Raw genomic sequence first — 25,931 nt, forward strand, 5'->3', positions numbered from 1 at the left:
ATGTTTGTCATGGGACCACGAAACCCTAAAAATAGGTATGTAAGTAATTTAAAAGTAAATAAAAATTCTTATTACATAAAGAAAATTTTTATTTTTCTCTGTTTTTGATTTTAAAATAATTTAACAACATTTTAACAATTTTAATAACCTGCCCTATATTAACGAAAACATAAACATATATATATTTTAATACAATAGAATAATTTGAAATTTATATTCCTGTTCTTTGCCTTATCCAATCGCGGAAATAAATAACGTCAGTGTAAACACCAGGATATCCTTTCGTTCCACATTCGACTCCCCAAGAAACAATTCCAAGTTCTACTCTATCCGAATTAACAAGTGGACCGCCAGAATCACCCTGAAAAGAATTAATTTAAAAATATAATTTTTTATCAGTTGATTAATTATAATTATTTAAGTGAAAATAATGTTTTTTTTTTATTACTTCACATGAATCGTAAGTAACTGTTTGATTGTGAAATCCATAACAAACTTCTCCTTCTTTCATTATTACGCCAACACTACGGTACAGTGCTTTGCAATTTTCTGTGTTCATTTTCGGTACTCTTGCGCCTAGCAGTCTACTAGAACCTGGTCCATCTGGCTGCAAAATTAATAATATTTGCAATTAATTCTTGAAGAAACTAAATGTTCTTATGAGTTAAAAGAAGCTAAAAATTTTACTATGCTCCCAAGAAGCACGTAATATAACCTCAATATCAAGGTAATATTACATGTAAGATTCGTAATATAACGTTGTAATATTACAGTAATCTTACAGTGATCTTAAAATGTCCGCCTCAAGGTAATATTACACGTAATGTTACTGTAATATTACGCGCTAATATTAAGGTAATATTACAGTAATATTGCAGTAATATTATACCGTAATATTAAGGTAATATTACAAGAGAATATTACAGTAATATTATGGGAACATTTCTTTACGAAAAAAATCTACCCATCCAGGGAATCGAACCCCGAACTCAAAGCACACGAGTCCAGAGTTTTGCCAACAAGCCAAATTGACTTATAATATATTTACGTTTTTATGCTTTATGAATAACTCAAATCAGTCTGTAATATTACTGTAATATTACTGTAATATTACCGTTAATATTACAGTAATATTCCCGGTAATATTACCTTGAGGCGGACATTTTAAGATCACTGTAAGATTACTGTAATATTACAACGTTATATTACGAATCTCACGTGTAATATTACCTTGATATTGATGTTATATTACGTGCTTCTTGGGCTTCTACGAAATTAAATTTTTTTCAAGATTAATCAAACTATCCGGTAGTGACTACCGGTAGTGACTAGTGACTACCGGTAGTCATTACCGCTCCCGCTACAGGAATATTCACTACCGGTAATTTTTTCGTTAGTACCGGTAGTCCCGGAAAAATTACCGGTAGTCTAGGAAAAATTACCAGTAGAGACTACCGGTAGTGAAAATATTCCGGTAGCGGGAGCGGTAATGACTACCGGTAGTCACTACCGGGAACTTTTCCACCTGGGTAAAAATACTTTTTTCCAAAAAAAATTCTGTTGTCATTAATAGGTTTTTAGGCATATTTTGACATAATTTATAATAATTTCTTACTCTAATTTTACCCCATCCTGAAACTGTAGCAAAATCCGTGTTGCCTTGCCCTCTTTGTGGTAACTTGACTGGTTGAATAAAGTTATTGTAATTGAAAGGTGGATTGACTTTGAATACAGCAATATCCCCTCCAATTTTCCTATTTTTTTCGTTAATTTTATAATTTTCATTTCGAATAACCATGACCACTTTATGTTGTTCTGCAGTTCTTTCCAAATTTTTTAAATCGGAAGTACCAGCAATTACACTTATTTTACCGTAATCTGTTTCTGGACTGGAGCAAATTTTTTCAACAAAAAAATCAGAACTTAGGATAATTTTTAATTTTTAAAATATCAATGTATTTTTAAATTTTGAGACATAAAAAAACTAAAAAAGAAATATCATTTACAGGACAAAAAATATGTCAAATTAAATTATAAAAAATCTCACCTATCAAAACAATGTGCTGCTGTAAGTCCCCATTCGTTGCTAATTATTGAAGCATCGCAAGCACTTACCACGTTACCAGTTTTTCTCCCTACTTGGAGGTAGAGCTGAAAATTTGTGATAAATATATCTTGTATTACATTTTTTTCTTTATTTTATTTATATTTGCTCTGACTTTATTAACTATTTGAAATCTTATGCTATATTTTTATTATTTATTATTATCTATTATTATACTTTTATTACTGTATTAATTATAAATTAATATTACCATAAATGGAAATCTGGTTTCACTTCCTCCTACTATCCTATTTTGAGCCAATACATTTTGATATTTTACTGGAATTTATTATTGTTGAAACAAAAAATGTAAAATAATAAATTATGAATCAGATAATTATTTTTATTAGGTATTTACATTAAAATAATTATAACTAAGTGTAAGTAATTCCTCAACGTTTTCAAACAGTTTTTCAAAAAATTAGATACTGTTAGAATATTTAGAAATTCCAAACATTTTCAATAATATGATGAAATGCATTTTTGTTGTTTTTTTAATATTATTATTATTATTTGTTTGAAAATATACCAATAATGAAAATTATTTACTATACATAATATTTAATGACAAAAAAAATATACTCAACTTACATCCCAAAAAAAAAATTGATAATAGACAAGCTTTTCCAAAGAGGAAGTTCATGGTAAAATTGAAACTCGAATACTTTGTGTCCAATTGTCGACTATAAATAAATATTACAGGAAATCCTTTTTATACCAAAAGATTGGAACTCGTGAACCCAAGTTACAATATATGATAATAAATAATATAATTATTGAACAGTATACAAACATGTGCAGTTTGCTTATCATTTATAAAGTCATATACAATATCCGTCATAGATAAATACAATACAATGTTAGAATTAAATGTTATTTCATGTTTAATTTTTGAAAAATAAGATATACAAATTTCAATGAGGAAAAAAAATTAAAATGAATTCATGAATTTTTTATTTATTTTTTTTTTCGAAATGCATTACAAGTTTTAGCGATGAACATTTAAATTATTTCCTGTTTAGTACAGCTGTGTGACAATGGAGAACATTAGTGTAAATTTCAGAATTTAATTTACTATTGTATCACATATTGAGACAGTTCACAAAATTAATCCAATTTGTTTTCCATTTAAATCGACAATATATGTAGACCACCAGAATCGTCTTTAAAGAAAAAATTAAAATTGCAATCTATTTGACGCAATTAGCCCTAAAAAAGCCACACAATCTGGTAAAATATTATAAACATAGGTTGTCAAATTTTTTATTTCAACAGACACAACATAAGTTCAAAAATTTTAACTAGTCCTTTAAATTGAATTAGTTAAATTTTACTTAATAAAAATTGGTGAAAAAATTTGATTTCAAACAATTCAAATTTAGAGAGTTATTAAATTTTAATAACAATTTTTTTTCTAAAAGGTATCTCAAGTTTAATGCAAATTAAAAGTGAATATGTATATTAAATTATTATTCTAAATTAATTAAAAGAATTAAATATATATATAAATTTTAGTCTAAATTTTTTCTCTCTATTGACAAATATTATTTTTAAAAATAATGTAGTTTAAAAATGACAATTTTAAAATTAAATTCCTGTTGTTTCTTTGATCCAATCGCGGAAATACAGAATATCAGTATAAACTCCAGGATATCCTTTCGTTCCACATTTGACACCCCACGATACCAATCCAAGTTCTACTCCGTCCAAATTTATAAGTGGTCCACCAGAATCACCCTGAAAAAAAGAATTGAATTATTTAACTCTGCTAGAAATTACCCTACTAGGGCCCCAGTAGGGAATGAAACACCACACTTGATCAGGGCCAAATCAGGGTGAGCAGAAAATGTGAATTTCCTAATCTGGGTCACATCAGGTGCGGCGTTTCATTCCCTAATAGGGCAGTCTGATCTGGCCCCAATCTGGATCCTGGCAAAATTTCTGCACGGGAAGATTTTTTTGACCCTTATATCAATGTTAGAATTTCTTTGATTTAATGCATAAATTTCTTTCATTCAAATTCAAAGAAAATTTCTTTGGAAACTAAATTGAGTTTTTTTTTTGTTTCAAAGAAAATTTTATTTTTAACGAAAGAAAACAAATGAAAGAAATTGGTGTCTTTAAATCAAAGAAATCTTTTCTCTGGGTGTGGTTTACTATTTTAATTTCTATAAGAATTTTTATTTTAAAAATTAAAAAACAAAACTTCATTTTTAATTTTTTTTCCTGTTTATTAATTATTTAATTAAAACTGATATTTTTATTCTTACTTGACACTTGTCGATAGTAACAGTTCGATTGTGATATCCGTAACAAATTTCTCCTTCTTTCAGTGTTATTCTAAACTTGCGGTATTGTGTTTTGCAATTTTCTGTGCTTACTTTTGGTACTGTAACGGCTTGTAATCTAACGGAACCTGGTCCACCTGGCTAAAAATTAATGCCATTTGCAAAAAGCAATTAGATATTAAAAATATAACTCATGTCCCGAAACAATTTTTTTCTTATCAGACGCTTCAGTTTATTACAATTTTTTGAAACTATTGTATATATTATATAGTATGAAGATATCGATCACTCCGAGTCAGGTAATAAAAGAAAACACAATTTTTAACGATTTCAACGGCTCAGCCGTCCTCTTCAGAAAACTAAAATTATTTATTACAAAAAAAATTAAAAATAAAATTTTCACAATTATTGTAGAAGATTATTAAGAACAATAAAAAATTATAAAAAAAAACATTTACCATTGAAAATTAAATAAATAAAATTAACATAATTATAAGGAAACTTTAAAATTGTTAAATTTTAAAGTTCCTGTCAGCACGACGTATAATTTGACACTGATCGAACATTCAATAAATACAATCAATAACATTTAATTCTGAGGTCGTTAACCTCATATCAATTAATATAAATAGAGGATGTGTTTCTTTTATTACCTGACTCGGAGTGATCGATATCTTCATACTATATAAAATACCACCGAGTCTACTAAAAAAATTTTCATTTCACCTTTTGTAATGAAATTCGTAAACAATTCTTACTTTAATATGACCCCATCCTGAAATTGTTGCTATATCCGTTTTTAAAACTTGTCCTCTTTGTGGCAATTTTACTGGTTGAATAACGTTATTGTAAGTAAAAGGTGGATTGACTTTAAAGACAGCTATATCACCTCCGATTTTTCGTTTATATTCGTTAACTTTGTAATGTTCATTTCGAATAACCATGACCACTTTATGTTGTCTTGCAGTTTCTGACATATTTTTTATATCAGTAGTACCAGCTACTACTCTTATTTTGCCGTAATCTATTTCTTGACTGGAACAAATTTTTTATAAAGAAAAACCAGAACTTAAATTCTCTCTAAAACTGAATCAGTGAAATATCAGTTATTTTTCACTGATTGTTCAGTTAAAAAATAACTGAAATTTTTAATATGCTTGACAGAAAATTTCAGTAACTTTTTAATTGGACAATCTGTGAAAAATGACTGATATTTCAGTAATTTTCAATTGATTTTCAGTGAAATTTCACTGATTGAAATCACGAAAATAGACTCACTGATTCTCAGTCAAATTTCACTGATTCAGGTTTACAGAATTAATTTTTTATTTTTTAAATATTTTTAAATTTATTGACATAAAAATTAAAAAAAAAACACATAATTTAAGGGGACGTCTAATCGCCTCAAATCAATGCAAAAAGAGACATTCTTTGATACACGTTTGTCAAAAACTATTTACACTGAAAAAAATGTTGCCGAGAAATTCAACTATTATTATTGGGTAGTTGACTAGAAAGTAGTAAAAATAACTACTTTTTTAGTTAATCTAATCATGTTGATGTAGTTAATGTAACTATTTTTAAGAAGTTAATAAGTAATAGTTGATTTTACGTAAATATGTAGTTAAAAGTACAACTACAGGTCGGTAGTAGTAAAAACAAGTGGAATTGTAGTCAACTCAAAATTTGAAGAGTAGTAAATCCAACTACTATTCACCAGTTATATGAAATGTAGTAAAAGGAATTATTTTCTTTAATTAATATAACTGCTTTTTGAGTAGTCAATTTTTTATTAATTTCTATGATTTTATAGACTTTAATAAAATTCTTGTTGTAGAATTAACAAGTCGTCTGTAATTAAAACTACTACTTTAAGTAGCAGATTTTTTACTATTTTAATTAATTCAATAAGCTTGAAAAACGTTTTTGATGTAAAATTTAGAAATCGTTTTCAATTAAAACTACTGTAGTAGCTTTTACTACTTAAAGTGGTTCAATAGGCTTTAAGAACATTTATGTCGTAGAATTAAAAAATCCTTTGCAATTAAAACTATTACTTTAAGTAGTAAATTTTACTGCACTATGCAATTAAACAACTTATAATATAATTAAAAGATGAAAAATTGACAAGTCAAAACTTAAAAAGGATAGTTATAGCAACTAATAAAAGTAGTCAAAATGACTACTTTAAATAGTTAAATTACCAATTGGACAAGCAGAAAGTAGTCTTCGAGTAGTTTGCAGACTGTCGTAGCGAGCGTTAGTGTCGAGGGTTCAATTCCCGTCGGTTAGAAATTTTCTCGGTTAGGTACATAATCGTTAGGGCATAAAATAAGCGTCAGTATAGGAGAGAGGATGAAAAAGTTAATTTTACTGACAATAAACAATTATAAATAAAAAATAATTTTATTTTCCTATTTTAAGTAGTAAAATCTACTACTTAAAGTAGTAGTTTTAATTGCAAAAGAATAATTAATTCTACAAAAAAATGTTCTTAAAGCCTATTGAACCACTTTCAGTAGTAAAGTTTACGACTTAAAGTAGTAGTTTCAATTGCAAAATATTTATTAATTGTCCCAAAAAATGTTCTTAAAGCCTATTGAACCACTTTAAGTAGTAAAATCTACTACTTACATCTTGAGTTGTTTTAACATTTTCAAATTGAGTTAATACAATCACAAAATGTCATTCTACCAATTAAATTTTTCATTGGTTTAACTATTTTTATATAGTTAATAGAACCGTTTAAATTCAGTTGAGGACCTATTGTACTACTCAGAGTAGTTCAAAAGTAGTAAAACCTACAAGTTTTTTTTCAGTGTAATTTATCGCTTTGAGTCCTGTTGCATTCAATTACAGATATAGTCAAGTATTCTGTCACGTCACCCTAACTTTTACATTCATATTGTCAGAATCCTTTTTTTTAATCAATCAATTCTTTTATATATAAAAGAACCCTTCGTTTTTTATCCTTCTACGTTCATATATTGTATTTCCAAAAATATACAATTAGAAGCGAGAAACTCAGTATTTCCCTAAAAAGGCATAAACGAGTGTCCCTTTCCTACAGCTGCGATTTGAAACGAAGGCGCTCTCTTTCTAATTCTGTAATATAATCAGACAAACCCTCTTTTACGTTTAACAAAGAGAAAGAGATAGGGCTAGCTTCTAATATTAGGGTGGAAAAAGCAACACAAGACAATAAAATTTTATAGTCTCTCACTTAAATTTGGTATAAAAGGACTACATTTTTACGGAGAGACCAGTTTAGAAATTGGCACCGAAACTGCCAGTTCAGTTCATATTTTGGTATCAAGTGTTAAAAGTTTCTACGTCAAGAAGAGCTCATCCAAGTATTCAAGGATTTGACTTCCCATAATCTTTGGAAATCATCTTTTCTTCCTTTTCTGGAAGAATTTAACTGTTTGGGTTTCATTAATGTCAACTGAACTCCGGACCTGTGGTCATCACCAAGGACCGTCAACCTTCCTGTGAGCTCTTAAACTATATCTACGCTGAAAAACTTTTGGGGCAGCTGCTCTCCCAATCGAAAAAATACTATATTCAGCCCCAAAAGTTTTTCAGTGTAGTACCAGACGTTCCTATCATAATTAGGACACAACAGTGGTCCTTTTTTCACGCATCTTACATCTAAATTTTCAAGGTAAGTCGTAATACTTTTTATCTAAATCCTTCCTAAATCCTAACTTCTTATAAAATTTGTAGTAACTAGTAATTTAATTTGTTGCAGTGGAATGCTGATTTCCTTATTTCCAGAATGGTTGCTTCAGGATACTCTCTGTCAAAGATCAATTTTATAACTCTAAATGTTTGTCTAAAGAAATTTGTAACCTTGTCATTAAAAATCACTATTCTCTTTCTTCCCTGTACCCTTAGCTCAGAGCCTTCTGCTCTGTAAATGAAACAGGAATTCACTGAATCACCGAGCGGCCATAAATAAAATAAAATATTATTTCGTTAGTTATTTCTCTATTTGAGACGTAACAATTCAATCAAATAGTTACAAGACTTCGGGTTAATAAAAAATGTTTTTAGAAACATTTAAACCCAATGATAAAACAAATTAAAAGATTAAAAAAAAGTTTGAAATCGGTTCATTGGTTTAGAAGAGACATGTACGATAAATTAAAATTTTTTTTAAGATACGCGTATCGAAAGATGGCTCTTTTTGGCATTGATTTGAGGTGATTAAGCGTTCTCTTAAAAAATAAAAAAATATCTCAAATTAAATTATGCAAAGTCTCACCTCTTAAAACAATGTGCAGCTGTAAGTCCCCATTCTCTGCCAATAATTGAAGCACCACAAACACTCATTAAGTTGCCAGTTTTTCTTCCGACTTCGAGACGTAACTGAATTTTTTTAAATGAATTTTTTATTTTCTAATTTCTACTTTTTTTGATTTTATTAACTATATGCAATCTTACCATATGTGGAAATTTAAAAATTGTAGTTTCACTTCCTCCTACTATCCTATTTTGAGCCAATGCATATTGATATTTTACTGGAATTTATTGTTGAAACAAGAAATGTAAAATAATAAATTATGGATTAGATAATTACTTTTATTAGATATTTATACAATCAAATTATTATAACTAAGTTTAAGTAATTCCTCGACGTTTTTAAACAATTTTTCAAAAAATTAGTTACTGTTAAAATATTCAGAAATTCCAAATATTTTCAATAGTGGTTTTGTTTTGTTGTCTTTTTATATTATTATTTGTTTGAAAAAATACCTAATGAATATTATTTACTACACACAATATTTAATGATAAAAAATACTCTTTAACTTACATCCCAAAAGAAAAATTGATAAAAAGCAAGCTTTTCCAAAGAGGAACTTCATGGTAATTTAATTGTCAACTATATTAATAAATACTAGAAGAAATCCTTTTTATACTAAAAAATCGGAACTCGTGTACCCAAGGTACAATGTATGATAATAAATAATATAATTATTGAATAGTATTTAATCATGTGCAGTTTGCTTATCATTTTTAAATTCATATACAATATTCCTTATAGATAAATAGGCGCGGTATCACTTTCACATGATTAGATTTGAAGATTTTAATTAAATTTATTTTGTTAAATTATACACTACTCAATTCTATAGAGATTAAATTCCATGGATGAAATAAAATAAAAAATTATCCAATTCTACATCATCAAATTGATATAGCAAAACTCTACAATTTTGTAAATTTCTTTAGAAAATTATTCCTCTTCGTATCGCTTACATTATTTGACATACAAAACTTATATTTTTAAACATTTGCTTTTATACCAAATAAGTTCGCTTCGTGTGCGGAACACTCGATTTCAGTGCGAGTGTAACTTGCTCTTATCTGATTTTATTTTATGAAAATTTTCTTTTCAAAAAAATATATGAAACTCAATTTTATTTTAACTATCGATATTTTTATTGTATTTTAATCGTAAAAATACATCGAATACTGAATTTATCTATGTACGTCAAAAATTGTATAACTTAAGGGATAAATCCACTTCTTGAAAAATTTTAATTTTTCGAAAAAAAACCCAATTAAAACAACTTTCTATATTATGTTTGTTAAATTCTACCTATAATCTACACGTGAAAATGAATAAATTTGAAGCCCTTTAGATTAAATTTTCTTCGTTATTGAGGAAAAATTCATGATTTTTTCTATTAAAACTGATTCAACCTACTTCAGAAACAATTAAATTCAATCAAATGAAACATAAGGTATAAATAAAATACAGTTTTAAGATAAATCAGTTTTTTATTTCTAAAAGTTATCTAAAGTTTGATGCAAATTAAAAGAAAATTTATTAAATTAATATTTTTAATTTATTTATAAATATTTATTATAGAAAATGTAGGCGGCAATTAAATTTTTTTCTCTGTAGATACATTGTTTTCAAAATGATTTATCAATGTAGTTTGAAAATGACAATTTTTATATTATATTCCTGTTCTTTGCCTGATCCAATCGCGGAAGTAAAGAACGTCAGTATAAACACCAGGATATCCTTTCGTTCCACATTCGACTCCCCAAGAAACAATTCCAAGTTCTACTCTATCCGAATTAACAAGTGGACCGCCAGAATCACCCTGAAAAGAATTAATTTAAAAATATAATTTTTTATCAGTTGATTAATTATAATTATTTAAGTGAAAATAATGTATTTTTTATTACTTCACATAAATCGTGAGTAACTATTTTTTTGCGTTAGTTGATTAATTATTAAATTAAAAATGTTGTTTTTTTTCTTACTTGACACTTATCACGTGTTACTTGGCCTTTGTGATATCCATAACAAATTTCTCCTTCTTTCAGTGTTATGCTTCCCTTGCGGTACTGTTCTTTGCAATTTGCTGTATTTACTTTCGGTACAGTAACAGCTAGTAATCTATCGGAACCTGGTCCACCTGGCTAAAAATTAATGCCATTTGCAATATACAATTATTAAGAATATTTTCAAAGAAAAAAATTAATTTTGGTTCAATTTGAAATTCCTTATTATGCGCAAAGTTAAGAGAAATTAAATTTACAAGGTAGTGTGGTAAATATTTTTTAATTTCACCTTTTATAATGAAATAAGAAAATAATTCTTACTTTGATATTACCCCATCCTGTAATTGTAGCTGTATCAGTTCTTAAAGCTTGCCCTCTTTGTGGCAATTTCACTGGTTGAATAGCATTATTGTAAGCAAAAGGTGGGCTGACTTTAAAGACAGCTATATCACCTCCGATTTTTCGATTATTTTCCTTAGGTCTGTAATTTCCATTTCGAATAACCATGACCACTTTATGTTCTTTTGCAGTTTTTGCCCTATTTTTTAATTCAGCAGTACCAGCAACTACACTTATTTTATTGTAATCTGTTTCTGGACTGAAAAACATTTTTTAAACAGAAAAATCAAAATTTAAGGTGTTACGCCACCCTGAAATTTTCAAAAAATTGATTTTTTTTTGCTTAATTTCAAAATTTATATTCTAACGAATATTTTGAGATGTCTCCGAAGACAATGTCTCACTAATTACAAAAGTTATGATCTTTAGAAGTCAGCGGGTAGGGACGCGCCGAGAGCTGCTAGAAGCCGTCTAGCGCCTCCTTAACGACTTTCCATTTTCAGATCATAGGACATTCTTTCCATTCTAGGAGAAGAGTATTATGGCCCAGGAATTGCTGATTAAATAGTAAGTTAAAAAATTTTCAAGTTATAATACACTAAAGTATATTTTTTTCTTCTTTTGCGTTTTTCTCGAAACCATATTTTTCGAGACGGTGTACACGATAACTCAAAAACAATTCAACCGATTGACTTGCAAATTAATATACATCTTCCTAAATAGATTTTCCACAGAGTGACGTGGGATTTTTTCGATTGAATATTTGAAAATTTTTTATCCAATTTTTTATACGGTATTTTTAGCCCAAAAAAAATGTCAATTTTTGAAGTGCTTCCATTTGCGTAAAAAAAAATTTTTTTTTAAATGGCTTCGACACTGTTCAAAATTTGTCACTTTTTAAGAAAAATGTTGTTTTACTTGTTTCAGACAAAAATTGAACTGCCAATCAGGTTCAGCATCAAGGAGTGCTCCAGAAAAATTGATCCACGCCAATACTTATATATCCGCCATTTTTAATTAAAAACCATTTTTTAAAAATATTTATAAAGCTTAATATATGTATTAAAGCATCAATAAATGTAAATAAGTCCTACCTCTAACAGTTTTGTCAAAAAAATTCCTAAAAAACCATCCGATTTTCATGCGTTCAGGGTGGCGTAACCCCTTAAGATTATTTCATTGTTTTATTATATTTTTAAATTTTCTGACAAAAAAAAATTTTTAAAAAAACATATAATTTAAAGAATAAAAAATATTTCAAATTAAATTGTATACTGAAAATCTCACCTATCAAAACAATGAGCTGCTGTAAGTCCCCATTCTCTACCAATAATTGAAGCACCACAAACACTCATAAGGTTACCACTTCTTCTTCCGATTTGGAGACGTAGCTGAAAATTTATTTAACAAATATTTGAATTATTTATTTTTATTTTCTCATTTCTATTTACTTTGATATATGCAATCTTACCATATGTGGATATCTTTCAATTGATGTTGCAATTCCGCCAATTATTCTATTTTGAGCCAATACATTTTGATATTTTACTGGCATTTATTAATAAACAAAAAGAGTAAAATTATAAATTACGAATTAGATAAAATATTTAATTATGAACATTTAAACAAAAATTCTTTTACATTTTTAAAAAATGATTTTAGATGTATATTTAAGTGAGATAAACAAATGCATTAGTAATCTCTAGTGCCTTTTATTTACTAGCAGTATTGATAAAATTTACAAAAGTATTATAAACAAAAATTTCATATCTAATGTACTAAATTAGAAAGAATTATTTTTATATTAATAACACAGGTATTAATGTTTGAAAATTTAGAAATTTTAAATGTTTTTAACAAAGTTATAAAAGGTTTCATGTTAATATTTATTTGTCAGTAGATACCCAATAAACATTATTTATTGTCCACAATATTTAATAAAAAATATAAAACATTTTTAACTTACATCCCAAAAGAAAAATTGATAAAAGAGAAAATTTTTGAAAAAAGTAGTTCATTGTCAATAAAACACTAATGTGTCTAAATGTAAACTATTGAAAAAAAATTAGAGGAAATAGCTTTTATACTAAAGGATCGAAACTCGTGTCCTCAAGGTTCATTATACGATAATAAATAATAATTATTGCTTAGTATATATTTATGCACAGTTTTGCTTATCATTTATTTAATGTCATACAATATACTTAATAGATAAACAAAAAAACAATATATTAGAATTAAATTTTATTTCCTGCTTCACTTTTTTTATATCAAAAAATTGTAATAAATAAATAAATTAAATTCATGAAGGTTTTTTTCATATATGTTATAGTTTGGTTTTAAAATATATTTCATCACCATACATATTTGAAAAATTATCAGAAAGGGACCCTCAAAGATCATGATAATAATTTTAGACAGAATGCTAATTGGATTCCAATTTTGCTGAAATTTTTCCTCAATTTCATATTTAAATATTCACGAAGCTTTTCCGTGGAATTTTTCCAAGTAGCCTTTTGTATAATAAAACTCTATTCATCTAATCAAACTTTTTAAGAAATAGAATTCAGATTTCACGCCCAATTATTATTTTATAAAATATATCCTTTATTCGATTTTATAAGATTATATTAAAAATGAAAATTTAAAAAAAAAATTTGAAATTTAAAAATTAGTTTTTTTAATTTTGCTGTTTTTTCCTTGAACCAATCGCGGAAGTAAATAACGTCAGTACCCAAGTAGCACGTGCTATTACTGTAACATTAAAATGTTCGCCTCATGATAATATTACAGTAATATTATGTGTCTCTTAGGTATAAACACCGAGATATCCTTTCGTTCCAAAGAGGAAGTTCATGCTAATATTGAAACTCGAATACTTTGTGTTTAATTTTCAACTATTAATAAATATTAGAAGAAATCCTTTTTATACTACAAAATTGGAAATCATGTACCCAAGGTACAGTATATGATAACACAGGCCTGCAAAATTCGACTTTTTTTTATTTTTGATATTGAAGTCGTTTCTTATGTAATTTTGTGCGCTGAACACGATCCCGTGTCCCAAAATGGCCCAGCACGTCAGGATTTTGAGAAAAGTGGGGGTAAAGAGCCCAAAAACCGTGTTTTTGGGTGTTTTCAAGAATTTTTTTCTCCTTAACCTGACGTGCTAGAAACTTCTACTAGGTCTTAAATTAAAGCTTAAAGTGTGCACTTTAAGACTCATATGCGCAAGTAAAAAAAACTTAAGGGATTTTGAGAAAAGTGGGGGGAAAGAGCCCCAAAAAATTTTTTTACATACTTTATATCGGAGTGGTTTTTTTATGTATTTTTGTGCGCTGAACACGATCCCGGGTTCCAAAATGGCCTAAAACAACAGGATTTTGAGAAAAGTGGGGGTAAAAAAATAAAAAAACGCGTTTTTTTTGGTGCCCTTTACTCCCACTTTTCTCAAAATCCCTTAAGTTTTTTTTTACTTGCGCATATAGGTCTCAAAGTGCACACTTTAAGCTTTAATTTAAGACCTAGTAGAAGTTTCTAGCACGTCAGGTTAAGGAGAAAAAAATTCTTGAAAACACCTAAAAACACGGTTTTTGGGCTCTTTACCCCCACTTTTCTCAAAATCCTGACGTGCTGGGCCATTTTGGGACACGGGATCGTGTTCAGCGCACAAAATTACATAGGGAACGACTTCAATATCAAAAATAAAAAAACCATGCAGGCCTGTGTAATAAATAATATAATTATTGAATAGTATTCAATCATGTGCATTTTGGTACACGAAGCGAACTTTAATTTGGTATAAAACCAAATGTTTAAAATATATAAGTTTTGTATGTCAAATAATGTATGTGATACGAATAGGAATAACTATGTAAAAAAATTTTAGAAAATTGTTCCTCTTCGTGTCACTTACATACAATAATTCAATAATTTCAATAAATTCAATATAAATTCAATTTCTTTAAACTGTTTAAAAAAAGCCTTTAGTGAAAATGATATAAAAAACTTGGATTTACCCTCACAGCATGGGATATTCCGTGGAAATCCCATTTTCATCCCGCGAATACAAATAAAAATTTGAATACCAGGAATATCCCTCGGATATTGCATCGATATAATGGGATATTTCTAGGATATCTAAATGTCCTTTCTGTGCGACATCCCACGAGATATCCCTGAGATTTTCCGTGTGGGATATATATTTTTGCGCACACAGCTAACAAGATGTATACTGCACCCAAAAAAAAGTAATCTTAAATTTAGAGGAAAATTCCTCTTCTAAAATCCTCTGCATATTTCCTCTTAAAATACGAATATTCCATTTCACTGTAGAATATTTTTATTCTTTGTTGTAATGGAACAATGACAAAAGGAGTACTTTTGCATTTTCCTCTTCAATTACGATTTTCCTGTTTAAATTTAGTATATTTGAAAAAAGGAAAAGTTACATTTTTTTCCTGTTTGACATTTGCGCTTTTGTTTTTCGAAACTGTCAATTTTCGTATTTTGTCATAATAGTGTGTTATAAATCGAAAGACCAAAATTTACTAAATGATTTAAATCTGGGTGGATATATTGAATGGAGGTATAAATACAGAAAATATAACCTCTCGATGAATCTTCATTTCTTACTAATTTTCTTAAATATTTGCATCGAACTTCTTTGATATTTGCAACTGGCTATAGCATTTTTTATTATTATTGTAATTAAATCTAATGTATTGATGCTCAGCAAAAAGCAAGAAATTTTTTTCAGAAATGTTTAATTAAAAACCAATATTTCATTCTTTATTCCAGGAATCTATTATAATTTACCTTTTTTGAATGTAAATAATTAAATCTTATTAAATATTTATTATATTATTCAAATTTAAAAAAATTATTGGTTCTCTTGACATTATTAACACTAGGAATTTTTTTTGTTGAGATTTTGATATCAACATTAATTAATTCAATGTGTATTACGGTTATTTTCAACTTGTCAAAATATTAGAATATTATTCTTCCTTTAAGAGGATTTTTTCGAGAGGAAAATCCTTCTAACAAGTTGTAAATTCAGATGTTCATTTCATGAACATTTTGCTTCCTCTTTACGATCAGCAAAAAAATTTGCTTCCTCGTGGAGAAAGCAAAATTTTATTGCCAAAATGTGAATTTTTGATTTTTTAACTTTCATTAATTCTTTAAATTTACCTCAAATATATACTTTATATATATCGATCGATTCGTCTTGACGTAAGGAATACGATTTTATTATATATAACCTTAAATTTTTCTATTTAAAAATTTTTTGAAAAAAGACGATAAAATTTTTTTTTTGGGTATTTTTCAAAATCCTTTGGTCAGATTTGAGATATTAATATGATAAATGAGCCTACCAAATTTTATCTAAATCCATTAAAACCTGTTAAAGTTATCTTCTAAACAAAAAAGGGATCCACACACACACACACACACACATACATACATCCGGACAATTGATCAGGATCTCATATAACATGTTTCTATAAAGAAAAAAATTTGTTTCCACCACTTTGAAAAGTTTTATAAACGAAAGGACTACAAAGCTTCCTCCACGAGGAAGCAAAAGTAATACTTTTGATACCAAAATTAACCCTTTCGTGCCTCCGGTACATATATGTAGCACTTACAAAATTTGATGTAACTCTTACAAATTTAACCCAATCAGTAATTCCAATGGATAGTTTTATTGACAATCGTTATTACTATATGTTAAAAAATAGAAAACAGTATTATACAGTTATAATTATTTTAAACAATAGGTACAACATTGATAAAAAATTAACAAAAGTTATATATCAATAATGTTAAGTCATTCATTTAGGCTTCATCCGTTTTTAACAACACATTGACTTTTAATATTTTCGAGGTCGCTGATTACGAAACTGGAGTCAGATTTTCAAAATGCAAAATGGCGGATCCAATATGGCGGTCGAATATACAAAATTTTATCTGTTCTCTTCAAATTCGTCACTCGGGGGTTTTTGGGGTCGCTGATTACGAATCTGAAGTCAGATTTTCAAAATTCAAAATGGCGGATCCATTATGGAGGAATAAATTTCAAAATTTCACCGATTTCCCTTAAAACTCATCACTCGGGGGTTATTAAAATTATTATTTTATTAAACTAATTATATTGAAATTATTAATTTTATTTTAATCACCATCTTAAAATTATATTTAATTAATTTCTTTCATATTACAAATTTTTGTATTTTGTTATATGTAAAGCTTACATCGATTTTTAAAATTCGCGCGACTCACATGATAATGAAATTCATCCACCTTGTTAAAATAGGGTTCTTGGCGAAGGTTCACTGTAAAAAAACCTAACGCGCCTTATTCGGAACCTCTTAGGTGGTGTGGAAGACCGTCACCGCTGCAAACAATTGATTTGAAAGTGAGAAAAATTTAAGAATTTCTAAAAATTTTTTGAACAAACTCGATCCGTTATTTTGAATTTTGAAAATCTGACTGCAGATTCGTAATCAGCGACCCCAAAAACCCCCGAGTGATGAGTTTTAAGGAGAACAGATAAAATTTTGAAAATTAGTCCGCCATATTGGATCCGCCATTTTGAATTTTGAAAATCTGACTTCAGATTCGTAATCAGCGACCTCAAAAACCCCCGAGTGATGAGTTTTAAAGGGAACAGATAAAATTTTGAAAATTAGTCCGCCATATTGGATCCGCCATTTTGAATTTTGAAAATCTGACTTCAGATTCGTAATCAGCGACCCTAAAAACCCCCGAGTAATGAGTTTTAAGGGGAACAGATAAAATTTTGAAAATTTGTCCGCCATATTGGATCCGCCATTTTGAATTTTGAAAATGTGACTGCAGATTCGTAATCAGCGACCCTAAAAACCCCCGAGTAATGAGTTTTAAGGGGAACAGATAAAATTTTGAAAATTTGTCCGCCATATTGGATCCGCCATTTTGAATTTTCAAAATCTGACTTCAAATTCGAAATCAGCGACCCCAAAAACCCCCGAGTGACGAGTTTCAACAAAATCTATAAGCTAGGTTGCCCGGGGGCACGAAAGGGTTAAGAGGAAAATATGCATTACATTTAGAGGAATCCTCTAGAATGAAGATTACTTTTTTTAAGGTGTGTATAAATCCCAATCAAAAATTTACTAATGGCACAGTACTGGCGCAGTACTGACAAGTGTTGGCGTAGTACCCTACTGAAAATCCCCACATAGGCTCCTATATAGGAAGCCATATGGTTTCCTATACAAAATCGTATACGTAATTGGAACAGGAATTTGAATAGGAAATTAAGTAGGAATTATCATATGAATGCACATTATATCTTAATATCATGCGCAGTAGTTTTCATCAACTTTTTCGGCTGCGCAATAAATTTTTTTCATCTCTGTTGTCTATTAGGAACCTCTACTATTGAAAGATATATATCTTAGAGTTGAAAAAAAATTCTTATTATAGGAATTGAAATAGGAATATACATAGGAATGTACATTCCTGTGTGGATGTGGATTCATATGATAATTCCGACTTAATTTCCTATTCAAATTCCTGTTCCAATTACATATACGATTTTGTATAGGAACCCATATGGCTTCCTATATAGGGACCTAACTGGTTTCCCATATGAGTGCCTATGTGGGAATCTTCAGTGGGGAATACTGGATGCCAGTATACTGGCATCCAGTATTTTACCAGTATTGGTATAAAAATATGTTTATTATAAAACCAAAGTTTTTATAATATATAAAAACAGTTCAGTAAAAATAAAAATGTTTATAAAATAATTATAATATATATATAATTATACAATTAGCTCAGTACTGGTTTGCCAGTACTGGAAGGTTGGTACTGCACCAGTACTGATACAATGAAAATACCAGTACTGGTTCAGTACAGACTGCTCAGTCTCGGCAGCCAATACTGAACCAGTAATGCGCTAGTAGTTATAACTTTGGTATAATACTGAAATTTTTAGTTCGGATGTTTCAAGTACATATCTTATGTATTTTATTCTTGCTTCTTTTTTATTAACTGTAAGCTGTAAAATATAACACAGATCCAAATTTTGAAAAAAATTTATTTCACAAATTCAATAGTAAATTTTAACTGATTCATAGCAAATTATTGTCAGTTAGGTTAAAACTATTCAACCTACTTCAGAAACACTTAAATATAATTAAATGAATCAGATGCAAATTGCATTTATGAACAATATGTCAATATAAAAGATAAGGTAAACAAAATACAGTTTTTAGGTAAATCAGTTTTTTTTATTTCTAATAGGTATACAAAATTTGTATGCAAATTAAAATTTAAAATTACAATTTTTTTCTCTGTAGACGCATTGTTTTCAAAATGATTTATCAATGTAGATTGAAAATGACAATTTTTAAATTATATTCCTGTTCTTTGCCTTATCCAATCGCGGAAGTAAAGAACGTCAGTATAAACACCAGGATATCCTTTCGTTCCACACTCGACACCCCATGAAACTAACCCGAGTTCTACTCTATCCGAATTAACAAGTGGTCCACCTGAATCACCCTAAAAAGAATTTAATATTTTAACCTCTTCACGCTGTTAGAGGAAAAATTGATAATGTGGTCCCAAAATTTCTATAAATATTTTTACTTTGAAAATCAACAAGCAAATTTTTTTAAAATAACTCAAGTGCTAAAAACAATACTGGCTCAATATTGGCAAAGTTGTCCCCGAGCCTTGGCAGACAATATTGGGTCGACTCTTGTGGTGCTAATTGCGGTTGGACGTCGGCTGCCAGTCCTCGGTAGACATTATTGGCCCAATATTGTCTGCCATAAGTGGCTCAGTATTATGCAAATTAAAAAATGTTTAAAAAATTATAATTATTAATTAATTAACTAATTAATTCATGATACATTCACAATATCTATCCAATTCCAAATTCGCACTTGGGATTATTTTTCTGCGTTAGTTGATTAATTATTCAAATAAAAATGTTGTTTTTTTTCTTACTTGACACTTATCACGTGTTACTTGGCCTTTGTGATATCCATAACAAATTTCTCCTTCTTTCAGTGTTATGCTACCCTTTTTGTATATTGCTTTGCAATTTGCTGTGTTTACTTTTGGTACTGTAACAGCTAGTAATTTATCGGAACCTGGTCCACCTGGCTAAAAATTGATGACATTTGCAGTTAACAATTATTGAAAATATAACTCATGCACAAAAACAACTTTTTTCCTCTCATGTACTTCTGGTTACTACGATTTTTCCGAAACTACTGTAGGTATCTGTTGTTCAAAAATATATATCGACTTTTGAGATTTTTATAAATTTGGGTTTTCGAACCAAAAAAAAATTAATTTGGTTCAATTTGAAAATCCTTATAACATGCGCGAAGAAAAGATAAAAGTTAATGTTACAAAGTAGTCTGGTTTTATTATCATTTCACGTTTTTTAATAAAATTCGTAAATAACTCTTACTTTAGTATGACCCCATCCTGAAATCGTTGCTGTAACCGTTTTTAAGGTTTGTCCTCTTTGTGGCAATTTCACTGGTTGAATAGCATTATTGTAAGCAAAAGGTGGGCTGACTTTAAAGACAGCTATATCACCTCCGATTTTTCGATTATTTTCCTTAGGTCTGTAATGTTCATTTCGAATAACCATAACCACTTTATGTTGTTTTGCAGTTTTTGCCCTATTTTTTAAATCAGCAGTACCAGCAACTACACTTATTTTATTGTAATCTGTTTCTGGACTGGAACACATTTTTTAAACAGAAAAATCATAATTTAAGATAATTTTTCATTTTTTAAATATTTTTAAATTTTCTAACAAAAAAAAATCTTAAAAAGCCATATAATTTAAAGAATAAAAAATATTTCAAATTAAATTATATTGTACTGAAAATCTCACTTATCAAAACAATGAGCTGCTGTAAGTCCCCATTCTCTGCCAATAATTGAAGCACCACAACTACTTATTAAATTGCCAGTTTTTCTTCCGACTTGAAGACGTAGCTAAAAATGTGTTTAACAAATTTATCAATTATTTATATTTATTTTCTTATTTTTATTTACTTTAATATGCAATCTTACCATGTGAGGAAATCTTTCAATTGATGCTGGACTTCCGCCAATTATTCTATTTTGAGCCAATACATTTTGATATTTTACTGGTATTTTTTATTAAACAAAAAAAGTAAAACTATATATTACGGATCAGATAAATATTTTTAATTATTAACATTTAAATTATAACAACTGCGTGTAACTAAAATTCTTTTATTTTTTAAAAAGTGATTTTAAATGTATATTTAAGAAAGATAAACAAATGCATTAGTAATCTTTAGTGCCTTTTATTTACCATCAGTATTGTTAAAATTTACAAAAGTAAGTTATAAAAAAAATGTAATATAATGAATTAAATTAGAAAGAATTATTTTTATATTAATAATACAGGTATTACTGTTTGAAAATTTAGAAATTTCAAATATTTTTAACAAAGTTATAAAGGGTTTCATGTTAATATTTATTTGTCAGTAGATATCTAATAAATATTATTTATTGTCCACAATATTTAATAAAAAATATAAAACATTTTTAACTTACATCCCAAAAGAAAAATTGATAAAAGAGAAAATTTTTGAAAAAAGTAGTTCATTGTCAATAAAACTCGAATACCCTGTGTCTAAATGTGAACTATTGAAAAAAAATTAGAGAAAATAACTTTTATACTAAAGGATCGAAACTCGTGTCCTCAAGGTTCATTATACGATAATAAATAATAATTACTGCTTAGTATATAATTATAACCAGTTCTGCTTATCATTTATTTAATGGATAAACAAAAAAAAACAATATGTTATAATAAAATTTTATTTCCGGCTTCACTTTTTTTGTATCAAAAAATGTTAATAATGTAAATAAATTAAATTCATGAAAGTTTTTTTATTGGTTTTGAAATATATTTTATCACCATACATATTTGAAAAATTATCAGAAAGGGCCCCTAAAAATCATGATAATAATTTTAGACAATTTAAGACAATTTTTTTTTACAGTTCATTAATTTATTAATAATAAGATAAAATAAACGACGTTTCGGCAGGTGTCGCTACCACTATTAAGTTTACATTTAGTACACTAAAAAAGTATTAAGAATACAGACATAACTTTTTGGAAGAAAATATTTTAAAAAACAAAAAATATTGATATACATATAAGAAGATTTTAATTTTGTGCAATATGTACGAAGTTTGATGGAATTTTTAAATTATATTCCTGTTTTTTCCTTGATCCAATCGCGGAAATAAAGAACATCAGTATAAACACCAGGAAATCCTCTAGTTCCACATTCGACACCCCATGAAACTAACCCGAGTTCTATTGTATCCGAATTAATAAGTGGACCACCTGAATCACCCTGTAAAAATGTAGATTGCATAATATATTTATTTAATTTTGTTACACTACAAAAAAAAGTATCTTATTTTAAGATGTTTTGGTAACGTTTTTAAGACATTAAGATGTTTAAGATATCTTGATGTCTTAAGAACGCTACCAAAACATCTTGAAATAAGATATACTTCTTTTTTCAACGTAGTTAACTGTGTATTAATTTCTACGTGTATATTTTTAATTTAATTGAAAATTAGGCATTTGTCATACTTGACACTTATCGCGAATTACTGTTCCGTTATTGAATCCATAACAAATTTCTCCTTCTTTCAGTGTTATTCTGTCCGTGAGATAAATTTCTTTGCAAGTTTCTAATTTTACTTTTGGTACACTAACTTTTCGTAATTTCTCAGAACCCGGTCCTCCTGGCTGTAAATTAATGATAATTGCAATTACTTTTTAGATTGTTCGAGGTTTCAGATATACAATTAATTAATTTATATAATTAATTTTTACTTTAGTATGACCCCATCCTGAAACTGTTGCTGTATTCGTTTTTAAGGCCAGCCTTCTTTGTGGCAACTTAACTGGTTGAATAACGTTATTGTAAGTAAAAGGTGGACTAACTTTAATAACAGCTATATCACCTCCAATTTTCCGACTTTTATCATTAACTTTATAATTTTCATTTCGAATAATCTCAATCACTTTATGACGTTTTGCAGTTGATGCCAAATTTTTTATATCCGTAGTACCAGCAAGTACAGTTATTTTATTATCGTCAGTTTCTGGACTGAAACATATTTTTTTTATAATAGAAAAAGCAGATTTAAAAATAATTTTTTATCATATTTATCATATTTTTTCGATATTAGAAAATCTTCTTTAATGATTATAGTGATTTTCTCCAAGCTTTAAACATTTATTTAAATTATGCAAAATCTCACTTATTAAAACAATGTGCTGCTGTAAGTCCCCATTCTTTGCCAATAATTGAAGCGCCACAACCAGTCATTAAATTACCAGTTTTTCTCCCGACATGGAGATGTAGCTGAAATTTTTTTCATTTAATGTCTTAAATTTTTTATTTCTTATTGTAATTTATATTAGGTAGCTCTTTATTAAATACATATAATACATAAGGGTAATTTCGCGAAAAAATTAGATACCTTAGATTTTTCTTATTTTTTGTTTATAAGTACAGTTGAAAACCTGGTTAAGGCCAGGTCCAAGTGAGGCAGCGCCATCTACATTGAAACTAAAATTTTGGAAAATTTTCAACAGCCTTTTCTTGAAAACAAGAAGGTAAAATGCTTTTTCCTTTATGGATAATTGATTATTGGCAAGATATACACCAGCTAAAACTTTTTTTGAGTTAAAATAATAAAAAAAATTTCATGTCAATAAATTAAATATAAGCACTTTTTTCACAAAAACTGTAATAGTACTTTCTCAGAAATTACAATCAAAAATGCAATTTCCATTTGGAAAATTAATAAACGCTAAAAAATACACGACCTAAGATTTACCAATCACGAAAATAACAAAAAAAAATTTTATTAAATATTTAACATATTGATACTGCTTTACTGATTGTGACAGCCCTTTGGTAGATTATGTATTTCAGGAGGTTAGCAACAGCGCCAATTTCCTCCTTTCGGCAAAACTGCGAAACGTCTGGTGACATATATAACCTGCCAAACGGCTGTCATAATGAGTAAAATATGTTATGTTAAAATACTTTTTTTTGTTATTTTCGTGATTGGTAAATCTTAGGTCGTGTATTTTTTAGCGTTTATTAATTTTCCAAATGGAAATTGCATTTTTGATTGTAATTTCTGAGAAAGTACTATTACAGTTTTTGTGAAAAAAGTGCTTATATTTAATTTATTGACATGAAATTTTTTTTATTATTTTAACTCAAAAAAAGTTTTAGCTGGTGTATATCTTGCCAATAATCAATTATCCATAAAGGAAAAAGCATTTTACCTTCTTGTTTTCAAGAAAAGGCTGTTGAAAATTTTCCAAAATTTTAGTTTCAATGTAGATGGCGCTGCCTCACTTGGACCTGGCCTTAAGTGGAACATGAAGGGACCGAAATTTTTGTTCCACTTATAGAGGTATATCTCACTTACGCAGTTTTCTACTTATCCAGGTTGTTTATGACCCAGTTACATTTAAAGAGGTTCATTCATTTTATTATTTTTTAAAATAAATTACATTATGTACAAAAATTCCACTTACAAAGGTAAAGGATATGAATAGTTTCACTTATATATAGAGAGAATGTACCTCTTATAGAGGGGATTTTTTAAAAAATCAATTCCACTTAGGGACCATATTTTAATTACGTAACGCTTCATTGGAGAGGGGGGAGGGTCAAGCTATTTGTTACACACAGCAAAAAAATGGCGCTAATGTATACAAAAATCTGTTACATAGGGGGGTTAAAATTTCAAAGAAAAAGTGTTACGTAATTAAAGTATGGCCCCTTATGGAGGTAACATTTTTCCACTTATAGAGGTTTTTTAGATTACATATTTTGCATTAGTTGTGCGGGGATCACAAAAATAGTCTCACCAAAAGAGGTTTCCCACTTATCCAGGTTCGACAATATTTATAATTAAAAAAATAAGAAAAATCTATGACAAGACCCTTAACTCTCCCGCGAAATTACCCACAATCTTACCATGTGTGGAAATTTTTCAATCGTTGTTTCAGTTCCTCCTATTATTCTCTCTTTGGCAAATACAGTCTGATATTTTACTGGTATTTTATTATTAAACAAAAAAAATATAATTTTAAATAACGAATCACATAAATAATATTAATTATTAACAATCAAATTATCTTTACAACTTGTGAGTAAATTCTTTAATACATTATTTAATAACAAAAATATTTTTAATTAATTAACTATTATTAGCAATAAAATTATTATTACTACGTGTAAGTAAATTCTTTAAATATATAAATTATTTAATAACAATAAATATTTTTAACTCACCTCCCAAAATAAAAATTGATAAAAGAGCAGCTTTTCCCAAAGACAAAGTCATTGTAAGTTAAGCTCGAATATTATGTGTCCAATTATTATTGTTAACTATAAACAATAGAATTAAAAGGCATTAAAATAAGCGTTGCAGCTAGGATTATATATATTATATATATATAGGATTATATATAGGAAAAAGTTTTTATGATATAGTAAATAATAATATTATTATTTACTAATAATAATATTATTATTTACTATATATAATCATCAACAATTTTGCATATGAATAATTACCGTAAAAATTATTTTTTATATAATATACACTACCGTCGGAAATTGTCGGTAAGATTAACGTTCGAGGAGAGGAAATTCGGCGCTGACTTTAAATCAAGATATTTCAAGTTAGAAAAAAGTTAGAGACTTCTAACTTGGATGGTTGGAAAGCTGCACAGAAAATTTTAAGGTATTAAAATAAGCTGCAACGCTTATTATTTT

General features: G+C 28.1%; 3 protein-coding genes across 5 annotated transcripts in view; all 3 read right to left on the minus strand.

Moving 5' to 3' along the window:
* Positions 1 to 25,931, minus strand: part of LOC127291417 (uncharacterized) — a 28,796-nt gene that overhangs the window by 1,901 nt on the left and 964 nt on the right. The window contains exons 2-15 of the mRNA XM_051320547.1: positions 25,764 to 25,880; positions 25,446 to 25,541; positions 25,128 to 25,204; positions 23,386 to 23,489; positions 22,955 to 23,231; positions 22,709 to 22,867; positions 10,366 to 10,512; positions 8,660 to 8,763; positions 5,151 to 5,427; positions 4,375 to 4,533; positions 3,732 to 3,841; positions 1,616 to 1,889; positions 449 to 607; positions 257 to 361 (exon numbers count right to left, since the gene is read on the minus strand). Coding sequence (XP_051176504.1) covers positions 257 to 361; positions 449 to 607; positions 1,616 to 1,889; positions 3,732 to 3,841; positions 4,375 to 4,533; positions 5,151 to 5,427; positions 8,660 to 8,763; positions 10,366 to 10,512; positions 22,709 to 22,867; positions 22,955 to 23,231; positions 23,386 to 23,489; positions 25,128 to 25,204; positions 25,446 to 25,497 — 2,004 coding nt within the window. The 5' untranslated portion in view covers positions 25,498 to 25,541; positions 25,764 to 25,880. The remainder of the gene's footprint in view (positions 1 to 256; positions 362 to 448; positions 608 to 1,615; positions 1,890 to 3,731; positions 3,842 to 4,374; positions 4,534 to 5,150; positions 5,428 to 8,659; positions 8,764 to 10,365; positions 10,513 to 22,708; positions 22,868 to 22,954; positions 23,232 to 23,385; positions 23,490 to 25,127; positions 25,205 to 25,445; positions 25,542 to 25,763; positions 25,881 to 25,931) is intronic.
* LOC127291490 (trypsin-1-like) lies at positions 66 to 9,368 on the minus strand. Of its 3 annotated transcripts, none has more exons than XM_051320665.1 (6): positions 9,210 to 9,276; positions 2,316 to 2,383; positions 2,048 to 2,151; positions 1,616 to 1,889; positions 449 to 607; positions 66 to 361 (listed from the first exon to the last, which is right to left on the minus strand). In XM_051320665.1, exons 1-6 carry the CDS (start codon positions 9,259 to 9,261, stop codon positions 212 to 214), a joined length of 807 nt encoding a protein of 268 aa, XP_051176622.1. In that variant the 5' UTR covers positions 9,262 to 9,276; the 3' UTR covers positions 66 to 211. The 3 variants fall into 3 exon arrangements, with proteins under 3 accessions (XP_051176622.1, XP_051176621.1, XP_051176620.1); XM_051320664.1 differs by lacking the exon at positions 9,210 to 9,276 and adding an exon at positions 2,696 to 2,856; XM_051320663.1 differs by lacking the exons at positions 66 to 361; positions 449 to 607; positions 1,616 to 1,889; positions 2,048 to 2,151; positions 2,316 to 2,383 and adding exons at positions 3,036 to 3,841; positions 4,375 to 4,533; positions 5,151 to 5,427; positions 8,660 to 8,763; positions 8,839 to 8,915 and having other exon boundaries at positions 9,210 to 9,368.
* LOC127291487 (trypsin-1-like) lies at positions 19,353 to 21,803 on the minus strand. Its single transcript, XM_051320658.1, has 6 exons — positions 21,650 to 21,803; positions 21,137 to 21,213; positions 20,955 to 21,058; positions 20,520 to 20,796; positions 20,048 to 20,206; positions 19,353 to 19,597 (listed from the first exon to the last, which is right to left on the minus strand). The coding sequence occupies exons 1-6, from the start codon at positions 21,699 to 21,701 to the stop codon at positions 19,448 to 19,450; spliced, it is 819 nt and encodes a 272-aa protein (XP_051176615.1). The 5' UTR covers positions 21,702 to 21,803; the 3' UTR covers positions 19,353 to 19,447.

This window comes from Leptopilina boulardi, unplaced genomic scaffold (genome assembly GCF_019393585.1).
Source record: "Leptopilina boulardi isolate dan_hultmark-lab unplaced genomic scaffold, ZJU_Lbou_2.1 LbouV2_137, whole genome shotgun sequence".
NCBI lineage: Eukaryota > Metazoa > Arthropoda > Insecta > Hymenoptera > Figitidae > Leptopilina > Leptopilina boulardi.